The 27,324-nt window shown below is 38.0% G+C and overlaps 2 protein-coding genes across 3 annotated transcripts in view; both read left to right on the top strand.

Moving 5' to 3' along the window:
• The first annotated feature begins 18,238 nt into the window (after positions 1-18,238).
• LOC110840401 (uncharacterized) lies at positions 18,239-27,315 on the top strand. 2 transcript variants are annotated; one of them, XM_022085417.2, is made up of 3 exons: positions 18,239-18,376; positions 19,073-19,245; positions 22,682-27,315. In XM_022085417.2, the coding sequence occupies exon 3, from the start codon at positions 22,758-22,760 to the stop codon at positions 24,156-24,158; it is 1,401 nt and encodes a 466-aa protein (XP_021941109.1). In that variant the 5' UTR covers positions 18,239-18,376; positions 19,073-19,245; positions 22,682-22,757; the 3' UTR covers positions 24,159-27,315. The 2 variants fall into 2 exon arrangements, with proteins under 2 accessions (XP_021941109.1, XP_021941108.1); XM_022085416.2 differs by lacking the exon at positions 19,073-19,245 and having other exon boundaries at positions 18,243-18,376.
• Positions 18,285-27,324, top strand: part of LOC110829856 (spliceosome-associated protein CWC27 homolog) — a 56,444-nt gene continuing 47,404 nt past the window's right edge. Inside the window, exon 1 of the mRNA XM_087343578.1 lies at positions 18,285-18,376. Within this exon, the coding sequence (XP_087199704.1) occupies positions 18,374-18,376 (3 nt within the window). The 5' untranslated portion in view covers positions 18,285-18,373. The remainder of the gene's footprint in view (positions 18,377-27,324) is intronic.

Here is a 27,324-nt window from a genome sequence, read left to right as displayed (position 1 = left end):
TCCTCAGCCGCCCCCGTCCACGTACCCGGTGCTCGCTCACGTAGCCGACCCGTCCTTACTCGGCGTCGCACCAGACCTCTCGTTGGCTCCACTCACTCGACTCCACCAATGTCCGCAACAGCATACCGCTTGCTACTCACTTCTACATCCTTCCACAATACAACCTCCAACAGTCTCCTCACAATACAACCTCACTCTAACACTCTCTCTTTCCAACCTCTCTTCATGGTGTTTCTTCCACACTCTCACCTACTACACTCTCTTTCCAACTCTCCAAAGCCGATTGTCAACCGGCTTTTATACACAAATACAACAATGTCTATGCAACAATGCTAAACGCAACAATGCTAAACGCAACAATGGTAAACGCAACAATTATAAATGAATACAACAATGCCATTAAACAGACACAACAATGCCAGACACAATAATGTCTAACGCAACAATGGTTATAAACAAATACAACAATGCCAAATACAACAATGTCTATAAACGGTTACAACAATGCCAGACGCGACAATGTCAATAAACAGACAACTAAACTGTTTATTGACATTGTTATGCTGCTCTCAAAGCAACACGTCACAGTATTGTAATGTAAGGTAACTTAAGGAAAAGTATATTAACATACCTACCATTATCTTACGTTACTTTACCTCACCTTACATTATATTACATTACGTTTCCCTACATTTCCGTACCTTACCTTAACTCACTTTACCTTACCTTATCTTCCATTACCTTACCTTACGTAAACTTACCTTACATTTCCTTACCTTACTTTACATTATATAACCTTACATTAACATCATCATCAAGTATGAATGTAAGAAGTGTGTCAACAACAAGGGCTGTGGCCTGATAATACAAATTTAAGCCCCATATGTTCCATAGTAGAGCTGACTATTTCCTTACTGTACGTTTTGTACAGCATTTATATATAAGACTCGAAGTAAGACAATGTTCTGTGCAGAAGTTGGTTGTACGTTACACCTCTTGCTACAGACCAGCAGTACCGATCTTTTAAATATAGAGGTTAGAGCGTGATCCTTCTGACGGACGTGTATGTGGACTTCCGTTGCCTCCTTCAAACACAAGAATATAAAATATATAACTTTATTACAGGTTTTACAACCTTGCAAAGCATAATTTGAAGATACATAATTTTGTAAGAACGTTAAAGAATGAAAAACTTATGTAAGTATAATAGATAAATTTGCTTGCAGAACTATGAGTTATGTATATTACGTAGTTAGTTTATGCTATAAATTAATGTGAATTATTACGATGCAATGTTATTTACAGATTGACTTGAATTTCTAAGTTTGTTAGAAGACGTCTTATCATATATAAGTTTTATATTAAGAACACTATTCTTTTGAGGTATTCAAGCATGATGTAACTCGAACATCATAATCCTTTGAAAATTACGTAAATACTATAAAATACAAATTGTATTTAGTGGCACATGGCTCAGAACACAAAAATCAAATCATTAGTCCGTACATTGTAGATCGTACAAAAAATGTCAGAAATAATGATTCATAAAGTTCAAGGGAAACGTTTCCAATTATTATAAACATGTATATTAGGGTTAGCTATTCACTGGTTTAAAGTTGCACTTTTGAGCGATTAATATTATTTAAGTTACAGCAGAATTAATGTGTTGTCCTAAAACGCGTTTTCAGATCTGAATAGAACACAATTATGTATCAGCCGTCGGGAATAATAGCCGCAACAAAGATGTGTGTGAATATATACGATGCAATGTTATTAACAGCAGACTTGAATTTTGATGTTCGTTTGAAGATGTCATATCGTATACATGTTTCATATTAAAACCACTATTATTTTGAGGAATTCAAGCATTATGTATCTCGAACATCGTTATCCTTTCAACATTACGTTCAAACGTTAAAATACAAACAGTATTTAATGGCACACCTCTCAAATCGTAAAAAGCAGATAATTAGTCCACCCGTTCATTAAAGGTTGACAAAAACTTTCAGAAATGTTGGTTCATAAAGTTCAAAGGAAATGTTTCCAAATATTAGAAACACGTACATTAGGGTTAGATATTCATGGCTTTAAAGTAGCACTTTATTCCGATCAATATTATTTAAGTTACAGGCAGAATTAATGTGTTTTCATATTACGCGTTTTCAGCTCTGAATAGCACACAATTCTAATTCAATGAACATTGGCGTGCAGCGACCACGGAGTTCGTTGGAATTTATCACAGCGACAAAGATGTGTGAATATATACAATGCAATGTTATTCTGACAGACTTGAGTTCTGATGTTTGTTTGAAAACGCTTTATCATATAATTGTTTTATATCCAATACAATATTCTTTTTAGGTGATCAAGTATGATGTAACTCGAACATCTTATTCTTTTGCAAATTACGTATTAACGATACGATACAAACAGTATTAGTGCCAGAAGGCTCACAACGTAAAAAGCAAAATATTAGTCCAAAAGTAAAGTACAGACAGTAGAAAAAAATTTAAGAAATGGTGGTTCATAAACTTAAATAGAAATGTTTCCAATTATTATAAACATGTACATTATGGTTAGATATTCATTGGTTTAAAGTAGCACTTTTGTCCGATTAATATTATATAAGTTACAGGCATAATTGTGTTATCATATTTACGCGTTCTCAACTCTAAATAGCACACAATTCTGTATCAAAGAACATCGGCATCTCTTGAGGTATTCAAGCAATATGTAACTCGAATATCGTTATCCTTAAAAAAATTACTTACAAACGTTAAAATGCCAATAGAATTTAGTTACACACGGCTCAGAACGCCAAAATCTAATCATTAGTCCATCCATACATTTCAGGACGCACAAAAACTGTCTGAAATGGTGGTTCATAAAGTTCAAGGGAAATGTTTCCAATTATTATAAACAAGTAAATTAGATTTAAATATTAATTGGTTTAAAGTATCACTGTTGACTGATTAATTTTATTTAAGTTACAGGCAGAATTATTGTGTTGTCAAAACACGCATTTTCAGCTTTGAATAGTACACATTTCTGTATCAACGAACATCCGCTTGGACGACACCAGAGTTCGTCGGGAATTATCGCAGTAACAAAGATGTGTGTGAATTTATATGATGCAATTCTATTCAGAGATAGACTTTAGCTTTGATGTTCGTTTGAAGACGTCATATCATATACATGCTTATATAATTAAAACAATATTTTTATGAGGTATTCAATCAAGAACGTATCACCACCTTGTCGAAGGCAATCTGCCGGGTGAGGCTTGCGTGCTCAAATGACCCTTAGGGCTTTGCCGGCCTGAGCTTCGGCTCGTGGTAGGGTCACCCAAGCCGGACAGGTCTAAGGAGATGCGCTAGACTAAGAGTGATACCCTGGTCCTCCAGGTTGGGGGTTGGGTGTAGGGCTAACAACCTTTCAAATTTAAAAAAATATGTGTTACGAAAAAATCAACCAAGCCTCGGATCAGGACGGACTCTTTGGCACGACCACGGCAATTGAAAAAGGACATGAGATTTGGTACTTGGAACATTAGGAGCCTCTATAGGGCTGGGGCACTGAAATCAGTGTGTAGGGAATTAGAGAATTATAAGTTAGACTTAGTGGCAGTGCAGGAAGTGCGATGGGAGGGGGAGGGCACGATCCCAGTTGACAATTTTACATTTTCCTATGGAAAGGGGAATGACAATCATCAGCTAGAGACGGGTTTTTTTGTTCATAGCAGAATTAGGGCAGCAGTTAAGAGAGTAGAATTTGTTAGTGACAGGTTGTCTTACGTAATTTTGGAAGGACGTTGGTGCGACATCATTGTCCTTAATGTTCATGCCCCAACTGAAGACAAAAGCGATGATATCAAGGATAGCTTTTATGAAAAATTGGAATCAGTATTTGATACATTTGGCAAGTATCACATGAAAATTCTGCTAGGAGATTTCAATGCAAAAATTGGGAGGGAGGATATCTTCAAACCCACAATAGGCAGCGAGAGTCTCCATGCACTTAGTAATGATAACGGTGTTAGAGCAGTAACCTTTGCTACGTCAAAAGATTTAATTGTAAAAAGTACAAAATTTCCACACCGTGATGTTCATAAATACACTTGGACTTCCCCAGATGGCAGAACACACAGTCAAATAGATCATGTTTTAGTAGATAAGAGAAGGCAGACAAATGTAATTGATGTGAGATCATTCAGACGAGCAGATTGCGACACTGATCATTATCTGGTGGTAGCAAAAGTGAGGGAGCGGCTTTCAGTAAGTAGACGAACTAAACAAAATTTTGACACAGAAAGATTTGATTTGAAAAAATTAAGTGGGGGAGAGGCAAAGGAACAATATCAAGTTAAAATTTCGAATAGGTTTCAAATTTTAGAGACAAATCAGGATAATGAAAGTGTGGACATCAACAGGGAGTGGGAAAATGTCAGAAACTGCATCAAAATTTCAGCAAAAGAGAAACTAGGATACTACAGGAGAAAGCAAAATAAACCGTGGTTTGATGAAGAATGTTCAAAATTAATAGATCTAAGGAAGCAAACATAATTTCAATGGTTGAACAACCCTAACAAAACAAATGCAGATAATCTATGAAACGTGAGACGTGAGGCTAGTAGAACATTTAGGACTAAGAAAAGGGAATACCTGAAGGGCAAAATTGCTGAACTTGAGACAAATAATAAGGAAAAAAACATCAGAGACCTGTACAGAGGCATTAATAACTTTAAGAAAGGATATCAACCCCAGACCAATTTGGTAAAGAATGATAGTGGCAATTTGCTTGCAGATCCAATAAAAATTGTGAATAGGTGGAAAAATTTCTTTAGCGAGCTCTTAAATGTTCATGATTCTGGTGATATTAGACAGATTAAAATAACAAACAGCTGAACTGTTGGTGCCAGCACCAGGCTTAGATGAAGTGGAACTAGCCATTGGGAAGTTGAAAAGTTATAAATCTCCAGGAATTGATCACATTCCGGCCGAATTAATTAAAGCAGGTGGCAAAAGGTTGCATATGAGGATCCATAAGCTTATTCAGTTAATTTGGGATAAGGAAAAGATGCCACAACAATGGAAGGAATCCATAATTATTCCTATTCATAAGAAGGGGGACAAGACTGAGTGTGGTAATTACCGAGGAATTTCGCTGCTATCAACCTCATACAAAATTCTATCCAACATTCTTTTGGCAAGATTAACACCATATGCGAATGAAATTATTGGGGATCATCAGTGTGGGTTCAGACGAAACAGATCAACGATTGATCAGATCTTTTGCATTCGTCAGATACTAGAGAAAAAATGGGAGTTCGGTGGGACCGTACATCAGTTATTTATAAATTTCAAAAAAGCCTATGACTCTGTGAAGAGAGAAGTGCTATATAATATTCTTATTGAATTTGGTATACCAAAGAAGCTAGTGGGTCTAATAAAAATGTGCTTAAATGAAACCTGTAGCAAAATTCGAGTAGGTAAATATGTATCTGAGACATTCCTCATCAAGAACGGTCTAAAACAAGGAGATGCTTTGTCTCCCTTGCTCTTTAACTTTGCGCTAGAATACGCCATCAGGAAGGTCCAAGATAGGCAGGAGGGTTTGCAATTGAATGGGACACATCAGCTATTGGCATATGCTGATGATGTTAATTTATTGGGGGACGATATAAATACAATAAAGAGGAACGCAGAAGTTTTACTAGAGGCTGGTAGACAAGTGGGGCTGGAAGTAAATTCAGAAAAAACTAAGTATATGTTAGTATCTCGTCGTCAGCAGACAGGCGGGCAAAATTATCTTAGGGTGGCTAATAAATCCTTTGAAAGGGTTACAAAGTTCAAATATCTGGGAACAACAATAACAAATCGAAATGATACTTGTGAGGAAGTTAGGAGGAGACTAAATTCCGGAAATGCTTGCTACTTCTCAGTCCAAAATATTTTGTCTTCCCGTCTGATTTCTAAGAACCTGAAAATTAAAGTATACAAAACAATAATCTTGCCCGTTGTTTTGTATGGGTGCGAAACATGGTCTCTCACTCAGAGGGAGGAACACAGATTGCAGGTGTTTGAGAATCGGGTGCTGAGGAGGATATTTGAGCCTAAGAGAGAAGACGATGGGGCGTGGAGAAAACTGCACAATGACGAGCTTAAAAATCTGTACTGCTCCCCCAGTATTGTGTGGGTGATTAAGTCGAGAAGAGTGAGATGGGCGGGACATGTAGCGCGCATGGATGGGACAAGAGGTGTGCACCGGGTACTGTTTGGGAAACCTGAAGGGAAGAGACCACTGGGGAGACCTAGACGTAGATGGGAGGATAATCTCAGGCGGGATCTATGGGAGATAGGAGTTGAAGGAAACTGGATTTTGTTGGCCCAGGACAGGGTCCGGTGGAGGGCTTTGGTTAATTCGGAGATGAACCTTCGGGTTCGGTAAGCCATCTAGTTAGTTAGTTATTTAGTTAGTTATTCAATCATTATGTAACTCGAACATCATATTCATTGGAAAATTACGTAAATACTATAAATTCAAATTGTATTTAGTGGGACATGGCTCAGAACTCAAAAATCAAATCATAAGTCCGTACATTGCAGATCGTACAAAAAATGTTCAAGGAAATGTTTCCAATTATTATAAACGTGTATATTAGGGTTAGATATTCACTGGTTTAAAGTAGCACTTTTGTCGGATTAATATTATTTAAGTTACAGCAGAATTAATGTGTTGTCATAAAACGCGTTTTCAGCTCTGAATAGAACACAATTCTGTATCAACGATCATCCGCGTGTTGCGCACACAGAGTACGTCGGTAATTATCGCAGCAACAAATATGTGTGTGAATATATACGATGCAATGTTATTCACAGATAGACTTGAATTTTGATGTTCGTTTGAAGACGTCTTATCGTATATATGTTTCATATTAAAACCACTAATCTTTTGAGGAATTCAAGCATTATGTATCACGATCATCGTTATCCTTTCAACATTATGTACAAACGTTAAAATACAAACAGTATTTAGTGGCACACGACTCAAATCTTAAAAAGCAGATAATTAGTCCACCCGTTCATTAAAGGTTGACAAAAACTTTCAGAAATGGTGGTTCATAAAGTTCAAGGGAAATGTTTCCAAATATTAGAAACACGTACATTAGGGTTAGATATTCATGGCTTTAAAGTAGCACTTTAGTCCGATTAATATTATTTAAGTTACAGGCAGAATTAATGTGTTGTCATATTACGCCTTTTCAGCCTTGAATAAGACACAATTTTGTATCAACGAACATCCGCGTGCGGCGACCACTGAGTTCGTCGGGAATTTATCACAGCAACAAAGATATGAGTGAATATATACGATGCAATGTTATTCAGACAGACTTGATTTTTGATGTTTGTTTAAAGACGTCCTATCAAATAATTGTTTTATATTAAAAACACTATTCTTTTGAGGTATTCAAGCATGATGTAACACCAATATCATATTATTTTGAAAATTACGTATAAACGTTACGATACAAACTGCTGCGATGTTCCCTGTCATACTATGTTGTCGCTGCACGCCAATGTTGTGTGCTACTCAGAGCTGAAAACGTTAAATATGACAACACACTAATTCTGCCTGTAACTTAAATAATATTAATGGGACAAAAGTGCTACTTTAAAGCAATGAATATCTAACCCTAAAGTACATATTTAGAAACATTTCCCTTGAACTTTATGAACCACCATTTCTTACAGTTTATGTATGACCTTTAATGTACGGGTTTACTAAACAGGGTACTCAAAGAACTTCGTGAAACATGGAAACCGCCGAGGCAAGCATTTCGGTTGCAGATAAGGTATCTAGGCACGGTTCTCTTAGTCAGGGTGAGGAGTCGGGCTCTCATGTTGCCACGCCAGTAAATGTTTCTCCTGTAATGTCGGAATTTTTAAATAGTGTTGAGTCCTTAGATTCTAACGATCCTAAAGCAATTTTGAAATCTTTTTCGGAGGTGAAATCTGTGTATGATCTTCACTTGATTTCGTATTGAACATTTAGTGGTCCGCTTGTTACCCCGAGTCAAACGGAGTATGTTGATATTTTTGGGGGATTGTATTGGGCGAAATAATTCATGGGAGCAGTGTAAGGCTGAGGTGCTGGACGAAAATTTCCTGTTTGTATTTCGGGACATTTATTGATAATGTTATCAAAGCTGCGTGTTTTTGCGGTGAGCCGCTACTGAGCAACAGATAGTTAATCGCGTCTTGATGAATATGTATCCTACTATCTTGGGACAGTCTGCATTTCTTGAACGACCGAGATCCTACTGTGAACTTTGGAAGTTGGTTGGCCATTTGGAAGGAAAAGTAGCAGTGTTGTAAAAACGGTAACGGTCTGAACAATTGTCTGGACTTCCACCTGTGGGTGTGGCTGGTTTGCTGGTAGTTACTTCTGCCTCCACTAAACTGTCCCCTCGGGCTTCGTTGCCAAAACCTCCTCTTAAGTGATGGAGGTGGCAGTAGAATGGGACATGTCGGAAGGGACTGTAGGGTTAACGGAAAACGTACGGGAAATGGGCCGAGAATCGGCGGCGAAGTCGCCACCCATAATCAATAACTCTTTGAAAGTTCGATAGCCTTCTAAATTTGTTCTGTTGTATTTCAATGTTGGAGTGATTCCAGCGTTAGTTGATACGGGTGCCCAATTTTCTTGTTTTCTCTCTGATATGATGGAATTTTTGTTTCATTCCGGTGTTGGCGGTGAGTTGTTCCCGTGTAGGTTATCTTTCTTTTTGGCAAATGGCCAGAGGTGTGAGGTGAATGAAGCAGTTAAATTACATATCAAGTTGTAGGATTTTTTGTGGAATCAGGAATTCAAAACCTTAAATTGTGGGCCTTTCCCAGTTATATATGGGCTAGATTTTTTAGGTCACACCAATATGTCTCGGGAATACTGTTTTGAATTCGCCCCGGAGCGTCGAGCGAGTTTCGAGTTAAATGAACTCCGGGAAATAGCATACCAGGAGAGGACGAAAGATTATTTATGGTGGCTTTCGAGCGAATTTGGGCAGGTTCAAGCCTTGTCCTCGGTGTTCCCCAATGAGAACCCGTTAGAAAGTATGCTGAAGGATTATCCGCTTTTATTCTCGGGTAGATTAGGTACCGCTAGGTGCGCGCCTCATGAGATTGAACTCTTGGATCAGGTCCCTGTTCTCGCGTCTCCTTACCGTTATGCCCCGCCGAAATTAAAAATTCTAACGGATTTGGTTGCTAAAAAGGGGAGTTATATGTCCCAACAAATGTCCGTATGTCAGTCCGGCATATTTTGTGCCCAAGACGGGAGGTGAGTTCCGTATGGTAGTGGACTGTCGTAGGGTTAACGCAAAGGTCGTTTTTGATTCTTATCCGTTACAATGATAGACCAGGCTTTCCAAACAGTTTGCTGGTTCGGTGGTAATTTCCGTGTTGGATTTAAATTCTGCATACTACCAGATTCCACTCTCTTCCTCTAGCCGTCGTGTTACTGCATTCTGCACACCTTTTTGGGTTGTATGAATTTAACAAATTGCCCTTGGGGATTAGTGTGGGGCGCATGGGGTTGAGTCGTGTGATTGATGATTTATTTTGGCATCTGAAGGTGAAATACGTGTTCAATTACATGGATGACCTAGTGGTCTATTCGTCGTCTATCGCCGAGCACGAGGGTTATCTTCCAGCAGGCTGGGTTTACCCTGAACAAAAAACAAATTACTCTCGGTGCTAGCGAAATTAAGTATTTGGCCCATTATGTGTTCTCACGTGGAGCGCGATTCATCCCGGAGCACATTGAGGCGATGATGAAATTTCTGCATCCTAGGACGTTGCGTGCAGTTCGTTTTTTCATCGGAATGGTCAGATTTTATGCTACGTTTATTCCGGAGTTTTCCGAGAAAGCTACCCCGCTGTATGCTTTGAAGAACAAAGGGATTCAGTTTGTGTGGGAACAGGAGCACAAAAAAGCATTCGAGTCTCTCAAGAAGTCTTAGTGTGAGGCGCCGGTATTGCTAATCTCCGACTGTGGTAAAAAAATTTGTTTTGGTGACTGATGCTAGTGACTCGGTTGTTTCCGCAGTGTTAAATTAAAGAGCAAATGGGCAACTAGCTCCCATCTCGTTTTATAATAAGCTTTTGTCCTCTGCTGAAAAATCGCAATGAGAAGGAATGTTTGGCAGTGTTATTCGAGTGTGAAAAGTGTAGGAGTTACCTCGAGCATAATAAATTTGAGATTGGCTCCTTAGAAAGGTTAAAGATGTAGGTCGACTTGGTCGGTGGTTACTGCGACTCGCGCATTTTAAGATTAGAGTGTTGTGTTTCTGTCTTTACTGTTCCTACTGTAGGTAAACAGACTCCTTTTATTCTTGCAAGATACTTTTATTCCTTGCGTAAACCAGTCATTCTTTATTTTGCCTATACTTTCATGTGTAATATTAAAACTAGATTCAAAAATATTTATAAAAGTAGACAAAAATGAATTAAACTTTTTGTTGGTATCATTGACCTTATAAACAGATTCCCATTTTCATTCTTCAGACGTAGCTGATACATAATGATTGTTTCATTACTTACTTTTCTTTTCCTCTGCTTCAAAGCTTTTAAGTTCTTAGTTGCAGCATTATTATTAATCATAAAGTACTCTGATCATGGTCTGATAATCCATTTATTATGGAAGAAGTAGAAGTTGAACTAAGTCTTATACTGTCCACAAAATTATTATCAATTGCTGTTTTTAGGTCATTTTGCATTCTTGTTGCAAAGTTTGTTAGTGTTGTTAAACACTAGGGTTCTGATTGTCTAAAATCGATATTAAGTCACTTCAAGTAAAAGTTACGCCACTTTGCATTGTATTTCTCTTTTTCAAGTAATATGAATATTGTGTATACTATCATACGCAGCCAAAGTGAAGATGTGAAACAAATGCTTAAAATTACTTCAAATATCTGTCGTAAACAATCAGAACCCCAGAGTCTAACAACAAGGGAAGTGGAAGAGAGGTCATTGCCACCACTGAATTTATCTTTCGAACGATTTGAAATGAGCGCGCCCTGCTGGCACTGTCATCTCTGGTGACATCATAGAAACAGTGAAGAGCTGTTATGGCGATTGAGGTTGTCGTCATTACTTTGTGGTAAACAGAAATCTCATCTCTCCCTGCTGTGTTTTGAAGTTGATAGATTGCACGGAAAGTGTAGCCTTGTGTTCTTACTCCTTAACTTAAAAGTCTATTCTTCAAAATCTGCTGTCTTGTAACACAATGGTTTCGGGCGGGAATAAGTAATGTGTTATGTTAACTACGTCTGGGTTAATGGCACTTTGTAGTGCTTTATTGCTCAGGTACCAGGCAGTTAGACGGCGTAAAGTCTACGTTCAGACTCGGCTTGTGATCTGTTAAGATGATTCTGTATTAGATTATATCTCGGAAACGTGCCTCGATTTCCCCTTTGGATTACAACTGACTCGTTTTTCTATTACTCAGTATATATCTTAACTAAATTCAAATACCTAGTTTTGTGTATTTTGTGGTATTATTTTGTACTCTTTTTTACTATAAAAATTTGTGATTTCATCGTCGTCAACCAATTTGTCGTCAAAAAATTACGTCATCAACAATGTCACCTTATGTATGTTTACTCGAAATTGTTGTCCCCTGATACAAGTCGCTTAACTTGTATCGCAACATGTGCCCTAGTGCGTACAGGCCTTAAGATACCACAAGTGTTTATGCGTTGTTATTTAGTTAGTTAGTAAGTAAGTTAATTGTTCTTTGTGGAGAATGTAATTGAAACCACCAATCGGGGTTAAAATTACAGCGTGTGAAAGGGGACGACGTCTCCACGCGCCTACGAGCGCCCAAATCGGCGCCAACTAAGCCTTCCCTCTAGCAGGAGTATATGGGTCCGTGGTGGCCTCGTCGTCAAGGCTGCGGCTATGAAGAACCCAGCCCCAACGCCATCTGGCGCCATTACACGGACTGAGCGGCAGACTGTCCCCAAGGGCGGCCGTGCCAAGCCCGCTCGTCCTGTGGCGCCGGTGGCAAATCCCACTGCACCTGCTCCCAAGAAGACTGACCCCACCCCACCCAAGGGTCACTCACCGCTCCAGGACATCTCAGATGTCCTGGAAACCCTCTCGCCACCCGGGGGGGCCCGTCCGCGAGCCCTCCTCCAAACCGTTCTCCTCTTCATGGCCGACAATGACTGCACGGCCTAGAGGACACGGTAGCAAGGCCTTGCGGCTGGCTTACTGGAACGCCGACGGTGTTCGCGACAGGAAGCTGGAGCTGGAGCAGTTCCTCGGTGACTACGGAGTCGATGTTTGTCTCCTGAACGAGACGCACCTCACGTCGGGTCGGGCCTTGAGGTTCGCGAATTACGTTTGCCACCCGACGCTAGGGGGTGGCACAGCGATCCTTGTCCGCAGGGGCATTGATCATTACCCTGTGCCGGTATCGGGTCTACAGCAACTAGAAGCAACCGCCATTCACCTGGTGCTGGCAACCAGGAAAGTCAAGCTAGTGGCGGCATACCTCGCACCCACCCGGCCATGGATTGAGTCGGACCTGACCGAGTGCTTGAGCGGGGGTTTCCCGGTCCTCTTGGCTGGTGACCTCAACGCGAAAAACACGGACTGGAATTCTAGCCTTATATCTGCTAGGGGTTTCACCTAGGTAGGGACGATGTTTGCGCTTGCGCAGGCCTCCGCCCTCAGTTAGCTTCTTTGGTTGGTTTTGAGAGTAGTGTAGTAGGTGAGAGTGTGGAAGAAATATTGCGAAGAGAGCTGAAGTGTAAATCACATGTAGGTGAAGTGTGTTGTAGACGAGATAAAAGAAAGGGATAATAAATGAATATGTGACAATGGAGGGGGAATACTAAAATCAAGAGCGAAGGGGAATGCCTTGATGACGAAGGCAAAAAGTTAGCCTGAAACGTAGACAGAAGCCAAACGACGGCCATCTTCGTACTTTCCACCGAGACAACCTCAAATCCTCCGATTTATACAACCGTTCTTGCGTTGTTACACGCGGACAGGCAGACATACAGACAGACGCACTAATACACAAATTCCTATTTCACGGCATTTACGTACCATTAAGCATAGCTGCACATGCATTGGATCGCGCTGTATTCATGGGAGCAATCCACAACCACTGGTTCGTCTTGCTGTCGTATCTTTCAGCTGTTCTGTGATCCCAATGTTCGTTTCCGCCCATGGCGTATATTGCACCTCGCAAAACTGACACACTTAAAATGAGTCTGAAACGATAAAAGTACAGACTCTGCTGTGCTCATTTATTGCTGATTATGATGCATTTCCTCTCGCAGAACGCAATTGTTCGCTCGGCATTGTTAAATCATAATTCAAATGAATTAACAAGGAAGTCGTATTTTTAAAACCAACATTGTCGCAAAAGTCCTCCTGTATGTAAGTGGTAAAATTTTACAACCCCTGCCCACATTTATATTTTGACTAACGGAGCGACTATCAACTTTTGTAGAAGGACCCTGTTCCAAGGATTTCCTTAGTTACCGATATGCATAGGCGCCACTCCGCGGCATTTCTTCGTAACAGCGTTGAAGCAGCGACATGAGCTTAAATATTCAGAGCTATCGGTAGCACCGATGACGTAAATGTCGTAACCGACTACTGCCGTGCCGTGTTCAGATCGCGGACCAATCGAGTCGACCCCCTCCACCTACAGGAACGACAGGTTATGGCTTTAAGTTTCTTTGGGTCATTTGGTTTACTGTTGTGAAGTCCTTCAAGCGACCAACCACTGGAGCAGATCTGAAACCACCAACAGTGGACCGAAATTGCTACACTGTGGTGGGTGGCACTTGACAAAGACCGTGAGAATTAACTTGCAGCAATGGTGGAATTATGGGAGACGGAGGAATCAGGAAGACCCGAAGAGAAGCTCAAACATTACCAGTGCTCTCGTCAAGTATGACAGACAAATGTAGAATAAATTATTGACATTCCAGGTCCGTACGATGCTAAAGACAGATGTTGGTGTTTTGGGTTTTATCAACGCAGTGCAGGAGGCAGTATGTTCCCCAATCCTCCACAAACAGTGTGTCCGCCTTCATGAGGTGTTACAACGCAATTAGCCAACATCGTCACTGATCAATACTTCATATATTACGTTGTAATCCACTGATGATCAACGATTTCATTTCATGTTGAAAATCAGCAGACAGGTTGCCATGACAGTTATTGTAAATGGTATTTAAGGCAAATTTCATATCTTTCGTCGAATCCTTTTACAACTTGCATTGTACATGAGACTCAGCATTTGTGTAATTTATGAAATTATTCTTTTTAATTAATGTCTTTGAAGCTTCACTGCAATGGAAATAAAAGAACACAAAATAAAGAGGCAAGAAGATGCTTGTAATTAATCTTAAATATACAATTACTTGGTATAAGTAAGTAAAAGAGTGGAAGAGTAGTTTTTCTTGGAGGCGTCATTTAACAAGGCAAGGTAAGAGTAGAAATGCGTGCAACTCACCACACTCCACTGGTATGATCGTGCGTCGTACGCTTATATCACATCGGACGGCGTTCCGGCACGAAACCCACCAATATGCAGTTAAACGTGTAAAAGTTGAAGGGAAAAAAATAACAATAACTCATGAAGAGAATGAACAACCTATACGGAGAGTGAAGCGGAATGAAACGACGACTACACGTGAAATTGTAACAACTGTCGAACATTTGAAACTCGAGAATGCCAATGGATCAGACTAAACATGTTGCATTCAGCTACTACGTTCGTCGAAAGTCTAAAAGAAATGATATTAAATGAATACGACGGCGATAACAACGGTGCACAATTGATATCCGAGATTGCAAACGGATACAGAGATCCTCAAAACTTACATAATGTCATTTCAATACGACAAAAACTGAAAGAACATTTGAGAAGAGGTTTTCAAAGTGTGTCCGAAACGATCTACAACATTTTCGAGGAATTACCAATTGAAATGCAAAACATGTTTGACTATCAGACGGTGAATACAAAAACATGTAGAAATGGTCATCAACGTCAAGAACGTTATAGAAATCAAATATTGGTAATGAACTTACCACAAACGAACGTGACAAACTTCAGAGACTTATTGGAGTATCAAACCAAAACAGATGTGAACGGAACGTGTACGGAATGTCAACATCACTACGTACGTGGAACGACAGATATTGTTATTGGTGACCGTCAAAAGTACATGATTTTGGAAATAAATAGATTGACACTAAATGAACTACGCACATTTGAAATAATGAGAATGAGACAAAACAACCAATTAATGTATGGTAAACATTGGAAATTGCAAAGTGCGGTCGAATTTGTGGACATTAATGGTACTGGAAACGACGGACATTTTAAGGCATGGCGACGTTATAACGATGAATGGCTTATCTTCGACGATAATCACATTACAAAATCTAGAATATTTATCGATAAATGTAAAAGTGTAACACTCTTATTATTCGAAAAAATCATAGAATAAAAAATGTTACGTCATTTGTTTACTCTCTTTGTTGTGTTGTTATATTGCCTTCAAAAATTCCCTTCCGTATTTTCTCATAGTATTTTAACAGAAACAATACGTCTTCATCGAATAATATATCGTAGAAAGTTGACAGACCAAGAACAGCGAAGTAAAGAAGTAAAATATCAGATTAGACAATGCGCTCCGGAAGGAGCGTCCTGCTCTAGTAAAGTAAAATTTATTGATCATAAACAATTGTTTGAGTAACTGCATAGAGTTCTGTGAAGCCTTGCCATGCCGTTAAATATTTTATCTATGTAGACAGACCAACTCAACATATAAATTAGTGCAGTGCTTTGCTTCTGTGTCAGTATGTTTTTCTTACTTAGAATGTAAAATTCTGATCCATGTCTTCTGGGTTGTTGCGCTGTGTAGTCTGGTAGATGTTAACCAAAGTTTAAGAGGTCATACTGCCTCCGTCATCAGGCCGAAATCTTCATTGAATTCTTCAGTTGGTGAATCAGTTATGGACTGTACTAGACATTTGAGTTTCTTCCTGACAGTTTTGAGGAATCAAAAATCTTCACTAGTGGTAACTTTAACAGAGTTAAATTACTTAGCATTATGAAAACGTATTTGTAATTTTATACACACTGAAGACTTTTATGGAGTGTTCTTTGTTATTGTATTAGTGGAGTGATTATGTTTCTTGTCAGGTTGTGAACGGTTGAGCACCTACAGAGGTTACAGTAGTACATTTGAATGGATGGGAAATTATCAAGATATGACTCCTCGTGACAGTAGTGGTAGGCGAATGTGCTCTGTTGTTGCAATCGATGCTCTGCAACTTGGCAACTGCAATTTGCAATACACTCCAAGTAATTTGCTTCGAGAACTGAACAAGGTACGCGTGAGATCATTATTTATCTTAATTTTTTTTGAGCTGATGAGCCGGGATAGCTCAGTCAATATAGTGACTAGCTACGGGCTGGGCGACCGGGGTTCGATACCCGACGGGGGCAGAGGATTTTTCCTCTAGCCTCTGCGTCCAGACCAGCTCTGGAGCCCACCCAGCCTCCTCTACAATGGGTACCGGGGTTCTTTCCCGGGGTAAAGCCGGCCGGGGCGTGAAGATGACCTCACACCCCCTCTACTGCCGAGGTCAAGGAAGCCTACATTGCGTATAGCGGGACAAACTTTACTTTACTTTACAGGACCCTCTTCCATGTTTAGGACCCTTTTATCTACCCATTTTCTTTTTGGCCAGTAAAGTGACTTCTCCTTAATGCATCAGATAACTTGTCTCTATTTTGTAGTGGTATGACCTTTTAAAATCTCTACATAGGAGGTCACCATTGTAAAATTAGCACCAGACATAGAAATATGAAGCTCTGTTGAATTGGTGCGTAAATACGAGGGAAATCTCGCTCTAAAATTGAAGGAAGTCATGAACATGTTTCTTTTCTTAGTAGCATTATATCCTTTATATTATATCTGTATATTTATTTTGCTTACTCTTTTTTAATTTTACTAGAAAATTTGTGATGTTTCATCATTCTGTGTGATTTATAAAATCTTATTTTTCTCGATTTATTATATGTGTGCTTTTTGATACTTGCTTCGATATAGGATGATAAAAGTAATTGGATTTCTTCCTGTATATTTGATTTTTTTAAATTTCAAGAGTCATTTTAATTTATTTTAAAGAAAAAACACCCCCGCTCAACCGAAGGACCAAAACTTTAGAGACCACCCCGCAACCACGATCGCGCTTACGTAATTTGTTATTGAATTTGGCTTAAATGCGGCGATCTGATTCGTTCCTCCACAACGGCGGGAACGCGCCTATAAGCTGTGTTCAAATTCAATTGGTCCATCGCAAGGATGCGATGGTCGTAATGCAGTCATCACCCCGCATCGCTTAAGTATTTTCTTTGTTGGTTTATGTTTGCCCGTTTTTTTCTACTCCCGGCTCCCTTGGGACAGAAAGAATGCCGAGGAAGGTGACCCGCAAGTGGCCAAGTGGGCCACATTCCTTCAACTCAATGTGTTTACAAATCCAAAATTAAGCATTCAGTCTAATTTAGGTGAAGTAAGGCGTTCCAAAAATCATGTAATTACACCTGCTTCGTTTTTCTTATAAGCCAGATCAACATGCCGAAGCCTGGTTTACCTTTCATCTCAAGGCCCAGTCCGTTCGGGAATTGAACCACAGACCTGGACTGGCACAGGACAACCTGGAAATTTTAAGGAAACAGTGAAAGTAACTCCTTACATGATGGCGACTAGTGAAATACTTAGTGTCACAACTCAAGGTACTCCAAGTTTGTGAAGTTGTTACTGAGTAAAATGACATGTAATGTTTGGGTAAAATAAATAATATAATTTGTTGTGTAAATAAATAATGTATTCTTTGGGTAAATAAATAATGTAAAGGTATACATTAATATGTAAATAAAATTTTATTTCAGTACAGATATACTTCAGTTAAACGTTATTCAACGTTAAGTAGGGAACCTTGGTCCCACTGTTATTGGAATGTAACGTAACTGGATGAAGTAACAGAAGAAATTTGACGATAGGGAAGTAGCTAACCATACCGACTGGGCTACTGCATACACCAATCACGATACCAGTGAGCTTACTAGGCTATGGTACATAGGTGACCGCACTCGTTCAGTGCCCCGTTGTTAGCATAGGCATTGGATGGACACATCTACGTTAGCTCGGCAGAATCGTAGGAAGTTACATATCATAATGTGAGAATATAGTATGACTTGAAGGGAATAATTGATTGTGTTTGATGACTTTTTGTATGAATTTGAAAGTGGTTTGGGACATTGGACAGTTATTATGGTAAGTATTTCTGCTATTCTGAATGACAAAATGAACTGTAAAGATTTAAGTAAACTGTAGAGAAAACCTATTTGCGCACTGCGGCAGTATTTAAACTGTACTGCATTCAGTAAACTGAAAAGTAGAAATTTTGTGTGACTGAAGTAACATTTTTCGTTAGAAGTTGGTATATGTGTATACATTTTACTTCGTACGTGCTCAGGAATTTGTGCTGTGGTCTACACATTTGTTAGAGGCATGGAGGAGATGAGAAATTAATACAAAATTGTCATCGGAAAAGCATGCGTGGGAAAATTGTATTAAAATGGATCTTACGGAAAGAGAATATGATTTTTTTGAAATGTATTCTATTTGTTGTGGTTAGGGATCAATCGTAACCATTTTCTTTGTAAAGTTCTGGTAATTTTGTATCCAGTGGAATGGGTGTCAGGTACTGCATCATGGAGTTTTAAGGACATTGACATTACAAAACATGTTTATACACGTTGCTTTGGAAATAAGATTTGAAGGTTTGGTCTTTGTGTATATCATGCATTCATAACTGAAACAAGGTGTTCTTAATTTTACCATCTCCTCATGTTACCATTCTATCATAAAATACAAAATGGGCAATACTTTAGGTCCTAGGTTGTAATCTTGGTCTACACATCATCTGTCTTGATTGATGGTTTCTGTGGATTTTTTCAATCACACCAGGTTGATGTAAGGAGAGTGGTTTCAGTTATGCCATGGCTTCTTCCCTTCATATCATTTTCAGTTCAATCTAGCAAGTAATGCTATAAAATCTGAGCGACTGATTGTGTTGTTAAATCGCAAATAAAGACACACACACTTTCTTGAAGAACAATATAGAACACCAAAAATGGAAGGTACAGAAGAAGTTATTATTTCAGCCATAATGTAATCACAGTTTAAATAATTCAGATGTAAATTTGTGTGCTATTGCCTTGTATTAACAAATATACAATGTAAACCATTTAGTAAAGGCTACTTTTCCTATTTTGCATATTTCTTGGTTGAAGTTTGTAAAATTGAATATGTCTAATGTTATTTACTGAAGTTAATGTACTGGTCAAAAAGATAAACCATTATCATTTTGTAAACCATTAATATTTGTGATAGTGATGTGGCTCAACTGGTGCTGAAACATGTAGCATGACTTGTTGCTGTACTGTTACACTTAAATATTAAGTGTAATTACATTTTAAATATGCTCATCTGAAATTCAGTAATGACCCAAGGCCATCATATGGTTAGCATTATTACAGATATACTCACAAAATTATACTGTGATATGGCCTGACAGTTCTAAATTATAGATTTTGTTATTGTTTGTAAATTAAATTCTAGCTTGTAGTCTTGATTTCAACAGGTTTGCTCAACTCTATTTTTATTATCTTTAAATAAAACTACATGAAATATGTTTAATGTTTACTTACCTCAAAAAGCCGTGAATTCTCTAATCACTGACTCACTTCACTGTATGGTGCAGGATTGTCTTTGAAAATTTGATGGTCTACTTGGCTTATGAAAGAACAGCCTGCTTTCCTTGTGTAACCTGAAGTTTCATCACTGTTCATAAAAGCCTGTCACCAGACTATATCATGAGCTAGCTGCATCCAGTTCACTTCATCGATTCCTGTCTCCCATCGGTCCATCTTTATGTTATCCTCCCACCTACACTTAGGTCTTCCCAGCAGTCTCCTCCCTTCAGGCTTCCAAACCAATACCTTGAAAACAGCCCTCCCCTCCACCATGCATGCCATATGTTCCACCTACCTCATCCTCCTTGATTTAATCGCTGTGGAGTACAGGCTATGAAGCCCATCATTATGCAGTTTTCGCCATGATCTATTTACCTCCCTCTTAGGTCCAGATATGAATGATACGAAGCATTCCTTGAATTGAATCTGCTCTTGATTTCATCATAAATGTCATTCTGACTTATTAGTGTCATTGCCAAGTGTTTGGATTTTGTTACGTTTTTAAACGATTCAATAGCTATCCTTATATTCATGTTTTGTCCTGAATTCTGATACCAAGACAGGATCGTATACTTTTTCTTTTCCGAATTTATTTCTAGACCAACATCCCTACTAGCCCTTAAGAGTGTTTATGTTTTCACTTTTATAGTATTTATAATATCGCCCCACAGATTAATATCATCAAAAGCCGATGTGTCGTATTCAGTTCCAAACCGCCCTGATTTGTTTGGACTTTCATGATGGCACATTCTAAGGCAAAATTTAAGAGCAACAGTGATAGAGCATCTCCCTGTTCCAGGCTATTCTGAGTAGGAGATATTTTAGAGAAATGTTTACCTACACAAATTTTGCTAGAGGTTTCACTTAAACACATTTTAATTAGTTTGACTAGCTTCTAAGGGACACCAAATTCAAGGAAAATATTCTAAAGAGCTTTCCTTTGAACTGAGTCACAGGTTTTCTTGAAGTTTATAAATAATTGATGTACTGTTCCACATTCTCTCTAGTATCTGGTGAATGTAGAATATTTTATCAGTTATACAGTGTGGGTGGGAAGTAAGTAGGCATTGAGAAATGGTTATAACCTCTATATTTCCAATACAAAGATAATGAAAATAATTTTTACATGTACCTTTTTAAATGGAAATGCCTACCTACTTCCCAGATCTATTATGACAGAAGCCACTTTGATGATCCACAAAAATTTTATTGATATATGGAGCCAATCTCGCCAGAAGAATGTTTGATAAAATTTTGTATGCAGATGATGAGGGATGGATATTCCTCTATCATTATTACAGCCATTCTTGTCACCCGTTTTATGAATTATTACAATGATAGATTACATCCACTGCTGTGGCTTTTCCTCCTTATCCCATATAGAGGGAATAAGTTTGTGTATCTTGGTATTTAACGTTTTGCCTCCTGCTTTGATCAGTTCAGCCAGAATCTGATTAGTACTGTGGATTTATAATTTTTCAACTTCTCATAATATGAAGATCCATGTCATACAATCACTAACCACATTGTTTCATATCTGTGGTTTTATTTCAGTATCATGGGAAACATTAATACCCTATCCATGGACAAATTTTAAAGCTTTTTATCTGAATTGATCCTTCCCCAGGCTTATCAGGGAATCTGAGTGTACATGTGTGTGTGTGAATTGTGCGGATTGTGGTGTTTGACTTCCATGCTTGCCTTTATTCATAACTCCATCTTCATAGTATAGACGTGGTGGCTGTTTGGACTTCTCAGGTTTGACAGCAATAATGTATAGTTCTAAAACTTTATGTAGAGTAGAAATAACAACATGGTGACAATGCAGACTTATTTCTTATTTTCATCCTTCGGTGATTTGTAGCCTCAGATGTGAAAATTGGTAGGGTGGTTGTTTATAAACTCATAAATGTTGTGTGCACCACTTTCTACATGAATACCTCAGACTTCATTGTTATAATTCATATTCTTTTAGTGCTGTATAAAATTAGATTTTTGCTAATACCGAATGAAAAGTCTGGTAATTGATGTAAATTCTAGGGATTTTTTTCTGCAGTACAAATTGATTGATTACAGTGAATAGTTTGATAGATGTTTCCCATCTACAAAAAAAGTCATTTTTCTACATGACTAGGTTATTGCATGTCGGATCAACACAACAAAGAGACATTTTCTTGTTGCTCTAAGTTTCCTTTTCAATACAGGTGAAGTGATTTTCACAATAAAATGCTTCATAAAACCCAATCCCATTGCAGTCCCAAATTGATATTTTCATATATATTAAACAGTTGCTACATGCACACTATATATTATATGTATTTTGAGAAATGCAGGGTCAAGGGTCAAATTTGAAGATAATGAAAAATATAACTGTGCTGTAAATACGTGGTTGGAAAGGGCATTTTATTTACTTTGAAATGTGATTAAAATGAGGTCTGCAGCTCAATTAACACAGAAGATGCCACTGTTTCTAAGCCAACTTGTGCCCGAAAATAAGTTTTTACAACTTTGGATGTCTGCTCCCAAAAAAGTAGTTGCCATAAAGCAGTACCATGTGGCAAGGATACTTATTTATATTGGGACTACAATTTTGAAAAAAGTCATTAAATTCTAAGGGTTTGAAATGTCTGTTTTCTGTGTTGATTTGATGTCGAATGATTTGACCATTAAGTGAATGTATGCATTATGGATAAATCAAACTTGAGAGTAGGAGTTTCCAGCTCTTCTGCTTGAGTCTACACTTGTGCATGAACTGACTAGGTTTTGAATTTATCTCCTTTTCTGGTTCCTTAATTGAAGTAAACTTGATTTGGTATTTCAGGTTATACAAAAAACATCCATTTGTTTGAAATGCTTTGTACTCTGTGTACCAGTAATATTACAACCGAAGACTTAACATGCATAAGGGCAGCAACACACTTATTTCTCATCACCAGGCTGTTCCATCAACTATGAAGAAATACTATCAGCTTGCATTGGTGATTATCTCACTTGTGAGTGTGGTTACATTGTTATTTTATCGGCATGAATACAACAGACTGCGGTATGTGTTGGAGGTTTTGAACTTTTTTGGGAAACCTGGAGGACAGCAAAGTGGTTTGGCTTCTGATGATTGTACCATTGGAAATTTATCATATGGTAAAAAATTCATAAGTTTTACAGAATCAATACCTACATGGCAAAGACTCAGCAATACACATTTTATTTACTCAGCATATTGGGAACTGTCTGAAGAAAGAAGGGTCAAAGCTCTGTCAGTAGAATTTGGAAATAGCACTCCAGATTTTGGTTGTAGTTTCTGGTTTCAAGATAGAGACACATCTACATCAGGAAAATTCAACTTTTCCAAAATAGAAATGAAAGAAACTGTTAATGAAGCTTTAAAAGACAAAAACATTCACAGAATAACTGGCTACTATTTATTTTGCAGAGCTGTAGGTGTTACTGATGTGCCATATGGAGTCACATTTTACAAGACTGATGATGCAGTGCCTTCTGAAGCTTTTATACCTGTGCATTACACAAATGAGAAAACTACATCATTAAATAGCACTGCTCTTTGTATTACAGCATCTTCAACACCAGGTTTATTAAAGTCGACTGTTGCAGAATTTTTAAGCTACCACCAGCTAGTTGGTGTGAAAGATTATATTATATATGATGGAGGTTTGCCAAATACAGTTCTCTCAGTTCTCCGTGGTACAGAGGTGCTTGAGGATCTTGGACTAGGCATATCCATTCTCCCCTGGAACTTCCCTTTCCCATCTCTACAAGCAGGAGCAGTGGCTAGGATGGTCATGGAGAAAGATTGTCTTCTCCGTACTATGGGGAAAGTTTATAACGTTGCTGCTTTAACGTGGGAAGAATACATAGTACCCAGATATCACCACTTGCTTACATCTATGTTAGGTGACTTTGATTCTGGAAAGAAGACAAAATCAAGGTTTGAAATTCAAACTATAACATTCTGTACTGACTTTCCTGATGATGAACAAGCAGAACCAGCATTTCCTTTGGTACTTCGTAAAACTCAGTATAGTAAAATAAGTAGCAGTGAACGTCCATTTTATGTGTATCGCCCACACTTGATCTTAGCCAGCAAGAAGCAGCTTGCTCTGACAACACAGCATGTGTCTCAGGGAATAGCTGCAGTGCATCAATATGCATTGTGCTCCCAGAGTGGGGGACACCTTGCTGACACAGCATACCTTAATGAACCTGCCATGCTGCGATTTTCAAATGATCTGAAGAGATCAAAATTGCTCAAGGCATGGTCTTCTGGTAGATTATTTACATGAGTTTCAATTTCAAATGAATTGCAGAACATGTATCTCACCCACTCGAGCATGAAATCTTTACACTCTTCATTGATTGTTTTATTCATTGGTATATTATTTAGAGTGAAATACTCTGAACTACTAGATTATTAGATTTTGATGTTTTAACTTCTCCAGAGTCTCAAGTAGCTGTGTGGGTAGATCAGAGATCTCCCACTTGGTATACCAGTGTCTAATATGTGCTTATTTGTGTGCAATTTATTGCAGACAAATTTTTGTGTGACAAGTTGTTACATTCCCTTTACATTTTAAACCTTAGTAGCTGACTACTGTTAGAAGTTGGGGGTAGTTCAGTAAGTATAGTGACTGGTTATGGGATGAAGAAGTGGTTTGTAATCACAGTGGGGATTTTTTTATGTGTTGTTTTTACAGTTTAGCGTGAGCAGAGAACACCTTGTGGGCCTGTCCATATCTGTCTGTTCATCACATTTTTCCTACTAATTAAGCAGTCTGCATGAAGCAGGATCATTCTTGGAGCATATTGTTGCAACAGTGGGGTTCGAGGTCATTCATGAAACACATTGTTGTGACTGGGGAATGCAATTGTTGGAACACATTGTTGCAACATTGGGGATGTCATTGTTGGCTCACAACAATGACCTTTGATACCTTTGCTGCATTTGTTATTCCTTTCAAGAGAGATGTAAGCCCACAGTTCCTTTGAGTTATTGTTATAAATGAAGCAACCTACTGATGTCACTGGCTGTGATGTATGAAGGACACCTTTGGAATTTTAGCGTACTCCAAAGAGTACACCTTTCCTATTCTTTTTCTTTGCCACCTTGTCCAGACAGGGCGTGAGGCCCACCCAGTTTCCTGTTCAGTGTGTTCCAGAATAAAAGCAGTTGGAGCATGAACCTAATCATTTTATTCTATTTAATACAGATATTCAGAATGTGTGGAGCTATACCTCTACTTTCCCATACACTTATATGGTGTGGCACATCGTTACTTCTTTAATGTTGTTAAATAACCTGTTCATTCAGTCAATAATTCTCTGATTGTTATAATTGTTATGGTCATTGTTTTGAGTGTCCTGTATTTGTTGCCTATTAAATGCAAGATATTTATGACATACTGTGAATGATGGTTTATGGGGAGACAAGGTGTACTCATATGAATTTGTTCAAAATGTTCTCCCTACCAGGAAGTTAATAAGTTTATCTGTAGGTTATTAAGTGATAATGTTATCAACTGTAGAATTTTGTAGCATTGAAATAAATTAAATGATAGTAAGTTTGAAGGAGCTGTAGCCTTGGTACTGTAACAGCATTCATCCAGAAGAACTGAAGAAAATCATGAAAACCTAAAAATAACCATAATGATTATTGTTATACATCTGTCATAGTGTGAAGAAAGCTTATGGCATATGTGTCTTTTTCTTTCCAACTCTAGAAACTGTGGACATGTTTTAATTAAATTTTATATCAGAGTTATTAACAGAAAATTGCAATGGCCATTTTTATTTTTATTAATATTGACATTATAGTAGTATGGACTAATTTTGTAAGAGATTAAATGTGTATCAGTGTAATACTGTGTATTGTGTACGTGTAATGAAAACCTTATAACAAAGAAAATCCGGGCTCCAGTAATTCACAGTATTATAAACTTTCAATTAAAATCCTGAATGATATATAGTATGGCTTCCAGAAAATTACTAATTAGAGGTTTTTCAACAAAATGTTTAGTTGTGATCATTTTGTTATGCCTTTTGCAGATTTACAGATTTGAAAGGTTGTGGACTTGTAGGGAATTGCTCTGATCATTATGTGTATCAACAAAGTTAAGTTGAAAATAATATGCAATGTCTCATGGAAGCATAGTGAAATGTGCTAGCATAGTTATCCTTTCCCATGAATGACATACTGTAGCATGGTGTATCATGGGAAATTCTTTCTCTAGGTAGGATTTAAGGATTTGAAAGTGGTGAGTCCAAAGATGGCTGTCTTCTGAGTTGTAGCACTGTGTAGTCTGGTAGAAGTTTACCAACATTTCAGAGGTCCTTGCTGCCTCCATCATCAGGCCGATGAGTAACTATTACTATTAGTGCTACTCATGGAGGCAGGAAGGACCTCTGAACGTTTAAAAACTTCATCCAGACTTATAACGCTACAACCCAGAAAACAGCCATCTTCTTTTTCTAAAAAATATAACATGTTATTGATGACTGTATTATTTCTAAAAAGTTTATTTAAATATTTATTCTACTTCATATTATTGACCCATTGTTGTCTCCTTTAAATGGAAATGATGTAGTCAGAGCAGATAGCTCAAAGAATTTGCCTTTTGTCATGATGTAGTTTTATGGGCGTTATGGCTGCCCTTGAGTAGAGTTCAGTATTTGACTCATGATTAAAACTAATTTGTATTAAAGAATTAAAATTTTAATCTTTATTGTACAGGAGTAGGTTTTTAATGCACTATACTATAGGACTGCTGGCTGAGCTTTAACTCCATGGTTAGTGTTTCAGTGTTTGGATACTATGAAGCATGGCCGGCTGGATTAGTCATAAGCCAAGATGCACTGTCAATAAAGATTAAATTCATCCTGATACTATGGATCTGGTGAAACCTTCTGTAATTGTTATGTCATCTTAATTAAGGGTAATAATTAGTCAAAGCAGTTGCATGACAGTCTAGGCATTCAATTGAACATAAAAGTCACAAAATTTGTAGTGATCTTTCTTGTGCCTGTAACTTAACTGGTTATAATTTTTTTATATAAAACAGTACTGAAGGCAATCATTCATAAACTGAAGTATTATATCCATCATTCAGGGATTCTGTATTATATTATGTAAAACTCACTTTTTACTTCTTGACAGACACAGACATGGTATTCCCGTGCCGTACCACATCACTACATCCAGTGTATCATAGCCTGTAACTCTTATTTTTATTGTGACAACAGTATGTCTATAACATCTTCTGAAGAACATGTGGAATTATTTGTACACTTTGTAGAACAAAAATCAAGTGCTTAAAATTTTTGAAGTGTCATACTCAATCATTTGTAACCTCCTTGTATGTTTTTTTTCTGTACCTTCCATTAACATTATGTATACCAGACCCATGTTAAATAAAGACACCAATGTGTGCCTAATTTAAAGAAAAACATGAATTA

Source organism: Zootermopsis nevadensis, unplaced genomic scaffold (genome assembly GCF_977971745.1).
Source record: "Zootermopsis nevadensis isolate Lab colony 2312 unplaced genomic scaffold, Znev_1.0 Znev_ptg000006l, whole genome shotgun sequence".
Lineage (NCBI taxonomy): Eukaryota > Metazoa > Arthropoda > Insecta > Blattodea > Termopsidae > Zootermopsis > Zootermopsis nevadensis.
The sequence above is the reverse complement of the archived record's forward strand: the minus strand, read 5'-3'. Positions and strand labels throughout refer to the sequence as shown.

What these genes read in the sequence shown, in the direction of transcription:
- LOC110840401 (XM_022085417.2), top strand. Translation starts at nt 22,758, where the DNA reads ATGCATAAGGGCAGCAACACACTTATTTCTCATCACCAGGCTGTTCCA.